Source organism: Clytia hemisphaerica, unplaced genomic scaffold (genome assembly GCF_902728285.1).
Source record: "Clytia hemisphaerica strain Z4C2 unplaced genomic scaffold, Clytia hemisphaerica genome assembly, whole genome shotgun sequence".
Lineage (NCBI taxonomy): Eukaryota > Metazoa > Cnidaria > Hydrozoa > Leptothecata > Clytiidae > Clytia > Clytia hemisphaerica.
The window spans coordinates 644,765-652,498 of record NW_027103968.1 but is presented as its reverse complement, the minus strand read 5'-3'; the positions used below and the strand labels follow the sequence as shown (position 1 = coordinate 652,498).

Genomic DNA, 7,734 nt, shown 5'->3' with positions numbered 1-7,734 from the left:
TTTTCTATTCGAATTCGAATCGGCGAGTGTCAGCTGAATTTTCTTCAGCTCCAAGTAGAAAATCAGGAATATGTTTGCATTTATATCAAGATTCTTAAGAAATATATAACTTACAGCTCTTTTTCTTTAAAAAAATATATATATTCGTCTAATAAACCTTCTATCTTATATACAAAAAGTTAAATTTTGATTTTAAAAAGTCACAAAAATTGTCCAGGAGCAAGATAACTCGATTTCTATTTCGCACTACGTACTCTTTTTGTAACTAAAGTCATAAAGACGCGATATTTCAGTTCCACAATCTAATTCAAAGAAATCATAATTTCAATATCTAGAAAACGAAAACCATGAAATTCTGAATCAGACCTAGAAGTACTTGACTATGGAGCACGAGTCCGATAGAGGCTACACTAAAGGAAGAAAATTTAATTTTTTCCGTCATCCGCCAAATTAAATTCCCGCCTAATTTAAATTGCTCTATTTATTCCCCCAAATGTGTGCTATTTCAGGCTTTAAAACAGGTTTTTCCTTTTTCGGACAAAAATGTTCTTCGTCCGCCAAATTTAATTTTTCAAGTTAACCACCTAATTCAATTCCCTCTGAAAAACTTTTTTGGCCATCCGCCAAAATTTCTTCCTTCAATGTACCACCAGCCAAATAATAAGCTATTTGAAAAAAAGTCATCGTCTACACCACATTGCACAAATATAAACAAAACCTAGAGTTTTTCTTCATAACTTGGCGTGAAATAACCTATAGCCTCATCGTTATCATGACTCGGTGTAAAATAACCAACAGTGATATTGGTGACATTCCCTGGTTGATCCAGATCCTCTTTCTCATCCTTTGGTTTTCTCATACTTTTGTCTAGCGATACAGGTATCCTTGAAGCTATTATAGCGTTTAAGATAGCCAGAAATGATAGAATGAGAAATGGGAAATATTGGTTTAATGGGAATCCAAGTGGATTGATGTTGTCTTTTACTCCTTTAATGTTGGTGAGGGACCATGAGAATAAACTGCCTACCATGGTTGGAGCTATCATTCTGTGGAAAAAAAGCAGATTGGGTTATAAACTGAATTGCATGTTAGCGTTACATTGCCGACTTTTAATCATCTCAAGCAAGAATCACCAGAACGTAAAACAGTTTATGTACTCGATAGCTTACAGTGGAAATGGGCTCCTCCAGAAAAAATCCGTTAATGGGGGGTGGAGGATGAATTGTCCAGGGGTATTGAAAAAATACCAAAAAATTGCAATGTCCAGGGGGTAAATTCCAATATCCAGGGGTAATTTTTTGTGTCCACGGGGTTGATTTGGTGTTTGTCCAGGGGTATAACCCGTGTCCAGGGGGTTAAAAATTGTAATTCATGAAAAAAATTCCCAATGGAATAAATTCAATTCAGTCTTGGAGAGCCGGGGTAATCAACAAAGCTATATACCTTCCAGCAGAAGACAAGCTCATCGCCATTCCGTTAGCAGTGCCAAGAAGATGTTCCTCTACTGAATTGTTGATCAAGATGTTGAGTGCGAGGAAGGGTCCAGCTATCACTACACGACATATCAAAAGATAGATGGATAACACAACCCATAATGTTGTCCTGTGGTGAAGTGAATAAACAATGAAGAGTTTTCCATACTTTCAATTATGATGAAAAAATCCTAATCGACAGTTTTTTGGTACTTTTAAGTTTTGTAGGGAGCAATCTGGATTGAGTGGTGTTTTCTATTTCACTTTTAATACGGATGAAAATGATGGAGTTTAGACAATGGAGATGTAAAACTTAAGAGTAAGTCTGTGGCATGGGTGTATGAGAATGCACCTAAGGGTACCGTGAGTATCACAGTGCAGTGTATATGAATATTGTAACGATAAAACTTGATTATAGTCAGCGCATTGGGAGCGGTATAAAAACAAAACAAACCTATTCTTGATGTTGCTGATAGTTGGTAGGAAGGGTAGAACAAAAGCCAATATTAAAATACTGACAATGAACATCTGAAAAAGAACAGTATATCAACGATGAATCTAAACAGTATCAAATGCTGAATGGAATTGCATTTGAACCATGAGAAAGGATGGATCAATATTGATTCAGGCTACATTTTATAAGGTTATATGCGAGGATCGAGGCTCAAGTATGCGAAGGAAAGTAACTTAAGTTCATTACCTTTCTAGATCCGTACTTTGTAGCTAACTGAAAATTTGAAAAAAGAAAAATATATCATTACAATGAGGCTGCAAAGTAACTTGTAAGTAAATTCTGTTTAGACTCGGCATTTCTTATTTCTTTTGGCACTTTGACCCTCATAATGTTCTTATTCTATTCTTCCAGGCACAGCATTATTCTGAAGTTGTTCTCATTTCTTAACGATTTTGTTTTGAACAAAATTGTTCTCAAAAACTGTTCCTATACTTAATTTCACGCAAGCAGAACGCTTCTGTTTGGTTTCCAAGCTAGTGGACAGACAGATAATCCAACATTTGAAAACGAATAACAAGTTAGAGAACTTACAAAAGTGAGCAGAGTGACTTGTATGATGATTAGAAATATTGAAACGATTAATAATGCCATTCCGATTTGACTGGTTGAAAATGCCATCCCGTCTAAAACGTGGAGAAAGAGTTTACTAGAATTACGATTGAAATTTAGAGACATTTTTATGAGCAACAAGGTTGCTAAGGCTCGAGGGCTCAAAATTAGCTAAATATTTTTTCACTATCTCGTAAAGTAAAAGCATTTTAGATAATCTAACGCAAACAATAGCCCTTGACCCAAGCATAAATATGGTATATAATATTAGGGGCAAACTTTTCTGGAAATGAGCTAGAATGCTAAACAACCTCAGGGCGACCCAAAAATTGGAGTTGCTTGTGTACAATACCACAAGGTTTTTGAGAGAAAACATGGCATACTTACGATATTCAATGGACGTTGCGAGATATAGAGGAACGATTTCATCGAAACCAATGGCAACCAGGGAATATGTTCCGTATAATACACAAGTCAACACACACCATTTGTTGCTGTATAACAAACAAATAGGTTGGAAATACAGTTGACAAATACGGAGCTAAACACGCTTGTGACGGTATGTTTTTAACTGTGTTACGTTACACGGATGGCTAACTCTCCCAGTCAAGAGCTAAATCCACCATTTTAAAAAGGGTCGTGAATAAATTATGTTCTAGCGAGGAATGCTTTTTATCTACCAAAGACGGAAAGAGTTCCTTCGAATATTGAAACCCCATTGAAACACGAGTAGTGAGCTCGAGCTTTTCATAAAAAGAAGAAAAAAATTGAAAAGAGCGCTGATATGTATTCACCTTAAAAGCTCTTTCACATTTGAGTTTTCCCATCGTTGTCTCCAGGTTAAGTTCTCCGTGTTGTTGTGCCGAGAAGGTGTTATACTTTGAATAGGTTCAACAATTTGAACATAAAACATATTAGGATTCTTATGTTTATATTCATCATGATGTTTGATAGAAACTTCCAGATATGTGTCAGGACTTTTTCGTTTGAACGTTTGGTGATCTTCATCTTCTTTGAGAGTGACGTAGTTCTTCTTTTTGTTGTTATTTTCATTTCGCAAATCGAGCAAGTAGTTCTTCTCTTCATTCTTGTTTCTAAATGAAGTAGATAATGAAAATTTGGTTCATAAAATTTCAAGGAGGTAAATTACAATAGAGAGTTGAGGCTCATAATCAACTTAAGTAATCACAAATATAACATGACAGCACGCCATATTTAATAATCCAAAATCTTTCAAAGTTTTCCCTAGAAAAACAAGGGAAATCAAAATTAATTGTACCCTATAAAGAGAGGCAGAGATTTGAACTTACTTTTTATCAGAAGGTATCAACTTCGTGGCAATGGTCACCGTCACCAACAATCCGATGAAAATGATGAAGTTGGGGAAAAGTACTCCATACTTCGAAAAGATGTTATCTGCAAAAAAAAATTAAATGAAATAGTCAAAAATTTCAATGGATCATACAAAAGGGTATAAGATTGCTTTTGCCCAAATAAACTATAGTCATTATAAAAACACTGGTCTGGATAGGCTTTTGTCTCTTTTTATTGTTAAAAGATAGAGCTTACGTACCAAAATCGATTTATTTTGCAAACTTTTTGACCATGTGATTAGAAATTAGACCAATCCTAAGAGGAGGTTTTGGTAACGTGATCAAAAAGTATGTAAATCGTAACTTGTCTTTTGTTTGTAACAAAAGAAAATTGAACAAAAAGCTTTAAAACAATACATTGCCAGACCGGGTTTTTTATAATGACTTTTAGCCCGGGGTTCACTTAAAGCTTTTTGATAGACTGGATGGCGCGATTAAGTGGCCCGGTAGTATATGGTAATATTCTTTTGCTTAGGCAAACTGTAAAACAGTCCGCCAGATTTTAGTTGTTTTTGGAAGGTAAAAACAGTATGGAGCAATGTTTTTATTTGAGAATAAGGGATTGCAAATCTGTTATTGATGTTTGTTTCTCATTTGTGATTATATCTTTCAACTACAAGTAGTTTTATTGTTATTTGGATTTTTAACATTTTCTATCAAAATGGCGACCTCGCCAAACGCTCCTAGTCTACTTCACTGGACTCAGCGTCATAAGAAATTATCAAAAAGCAAAGTTCAGCCAGAAGTAGACTCTAGTCTAATAATGACTATACATAAACATCAACCTCTGAAGCCATAGATATTTTTAATAAGTACAGTTGTACTCAATGCAGTACAAAATTGACTCCAGAGGAGTCATTCACAGAATTCCCCAAGGAATTTCCAAATCTCCTGAAAGAAGATAGTTGGACAGAAATTCATACATGTCCCGGGGGGGGGCACTCGATCTGAATACGACCATACGTTCGGCACAAAATTTGGCTTCTAAAATCAGACCCTTGCAGTGCACTTTTTCAAAGTTTTTGCAATTTTCCAAGAAAATGTGGAATTTTTCCTCCAAAATTGACCAATTTTGTGCCAATTTTACCAAAAAATTAGCCTTTCCTCACAATTTTCTACCCTTACAGTGCAGTTCAGTGCAGTTTTGTAATTTCCTACCCTTACAGTGCACTAGCTGAACTATGAAAAACCTACCCTTAAGGACCGAACGTCTGGTAGGTCATTTACCTTGAGTGCCCCCCCCCGGATATATGTATGCTAACAAATTTATATCAGAAACAAAAAGAATTTTCAAATTTATGAAAGCTTTTTATGAAGAAGAATCTTACCTTCTGGGAAAACGGATGGGTATTGTTGATGTGGAAATACCAAAAATCCTAGTAAGTGAAAAAAAATAAATTCCGCGAAATTTAGCTTTATTTACGAAAAATATATATATTTGAAATTTGGTATAAAACGCATGTCATCATTTCGACAAAATAATGAGGCTCAGTTTTGCTTATCTTTTAACAATCCAGGCTAGATATTTACATGGTATGTCACTAAAATTGTAGGTATTTGATTGGTTCTTACCTGCTAGACTAGGGCCAATGATGAGGCCTGCAGAAAATGATGAAATAATGATAGACATTCCCAGTGCAATATTACTATCATCGCAAATGGTACTCAACAAGGCTTTCGATGCCACAATCAAACCCATAGAAAGTCCTTGTAAAGAGCGAGTGATGAACGCCCACCAGAAATTTGTACTGAATCCGAACGCCAGGGTGGTGACCATTAAACAGAATGCAGACAAGATGGCGGTGAATTTCTTCCCTCGAAGGTCCACAATGTAACCCCATACTAAACTGAATATGAGTCTTCCAACGAATAATGAAGAAGCAATTAAGCCGGCATAGTAACCTGTGAAATAAAAGGAACGAAAAAGTTAGTTAGTGTTCAAGTCCAGTGATTGATATAACTATCTTGTGAATTCTATCTAGTTTTTTAAACCTTTCCCACGATGAATCCTCCGCTTTTAGATAAATTTTTTTTCTCTGACTGCCTCCAATTTTTACACCCAGAAGTCCGTGGGACATTCGAGATAAGTCACGTGGGCACTGTCCAAAGAGGAAATTTTTAGGTTTTCGAACGTTCACTGTAAAGGCTGCAAGGGTCAGGAGAAATGATACTTTCTCGCTTAAAGCGCCCTTATTAAATTATTATGATAACACTAACGTTTAAAAGTTTAAAATCAGTGTTGGTAGTCAAATGTATGGCTTATTTCCCGGGAATAGTTGAATAAATTGATAAAGAAATGCACAGATTCCATGCAAAAGGCATGCAAAAGACAGAAAACGAAGTACAAATGAACTTTTCATACCTGTATTTACTTCTGAAGTACCAAATGACTGAAAAAAGAAAAACACGTAGAAATATGAAATGAAGTTAAGGAATAACGAACTCCAGAAGGCATTCTATGGTCCATGAGTTTTTATAGTAAATTCTCACTACTCCTTTGAGCCGATTCTCAGTTATCGTTGGCTGAGCCGCTCGGATCCTTCATAAAAGAATTTCTCTGTAATTCGAACAATTTAGATATCAATTCAAGATTGAATTAGCGACAATCGGATGTATCAAGTTAAAAAAACACATTAAGATTGAACTCCATTGGATGATGATTAAATTTACCGAAATACTTCCATAATCTTAATCTAAACGACATTATTGGAAATAAGTAGGTGTGACTCACCTTGACGAGTTTAGGTAGGTATGCAAAGACCATCGTCATTGCCATCGCGTTAAAGAGCTGTAAAAGAATGGCGTGTTGTTAGTGAAATCATTCTATCGGTGAGTATCATGTGTTTGTAAAGAAGTGTTATGGATTAAAACTTTTCTCCTGTCTCCTACTTGATATGGAAGGCACATTTTCGCATTTAGGGATAATCTTTTGAAAGATATGCGGAAGGGACAGCTACGAGGATTACGGATACCTGCCTTTAGGCTACCGTGTGTTATTATTCAGCAAACTTTTGGGCTGTTAACCGTAAGTGCGGTAGCCTTTACCGCAAAAAAACGCAATAAAAATACATAGCTCACCAACATAGCGAATAGAATGGAGATGATGGTTTTGGGCAAAGGTGTTCGTTCAACCAATTGTGTAGAGGACATACTTCTCCCACATATTGATTTCACTCGATCCCATATTCTCCCACAACACATTTTTGATTCTCTAAAGTTTTCTTATATAGGTACAGTATGTTCTAATTCTACCATTCAGCTCTATCAATATAATAGTAGGGGGAAATTTGTAAAATCGCTCGATTTTTCTAGTCAAAGCACTTGTTATACATTTTTGGAAAGCTAAGGGGTAGGGGAATCAAAATAACTTGGGTGCCAATTTTGTTTCGGACACTTTGGTGTGATTTTCGGACAAATACGACGGTCTCGGGCAAAAATCATAGGGTGAAAAATTAATGAAAATTTCAGCTTGAGAAAACGGAGACCTGTTGTATATTTTTGGAAAGCTCTCAAAAAATTAAGATTAGTGATATATTGCGAGTATAGGTGATTTCTTTACCTAACTCGAGATATTAATCCTTAAAAAAAGTGTTTTTCAGTGTTTTTCAGCCAGAAACAGCTGTTTTGTCCAGTTTTTGCGCTTTTGGAAGCTCAATATCTCGAGTTAGGTACTGAAATCACCTATACTCGCAATATATCACTAATCTTAATTTTTTGAGAGCTTTCCAAAAATATACAACAGGTCTCCGTTTTCTCAAGCTGAAATTTTCATTAATTTTTCACCCTATGATTTTTGCCCGAGACCGTCGTATTTGTCCGAAAATCA

The 7,734-nt window shown here is 35.7% G+C and overlaps 1 protein-coding gene across 1 annotated transcript; it reads right to left on the bottom strand.

Annotated features, from left to right (window-relative positions):
- Positions 1 to 129: 129 nt before the first annotated feature.
- Positions 130 to 7,166, bottom strand: LOC136810420 (uncharacterized). Its single transcript, XM_067066985.1, has 13 exons — positions 6,987 to 7,166; positions 6,640 to 6,696; positions 6,271 to 6,298; positions 5,481 to 5,810; positions 5,237 to 5,284; positions 3,846 to 3,951; positions 3,330 to 3,629; positions 2,923 to 3,029; positions 2,518 to 2,609; positions 2,173 to 2,199; positions 1,927 to 2,000; positions 1,444 to 1,602; positions 130 to 1,046 (listed from the first exon to the last, which is right to left on the bottom strand). Exons 1-13 carry the CDS (start codon positions 7,107 to 7,109, stop codon positions 719 to 721), a joined length of 1,779 nt encoding a protein of 592 aa, XP_066923086.1. The 5' UTR covers positions 7,110 to 7,166; the 3' UTR covers positions 130 to 718.
- Between the last annotated feature and the right edge of the window lie 568 nt (positions 7,167 to 7,734).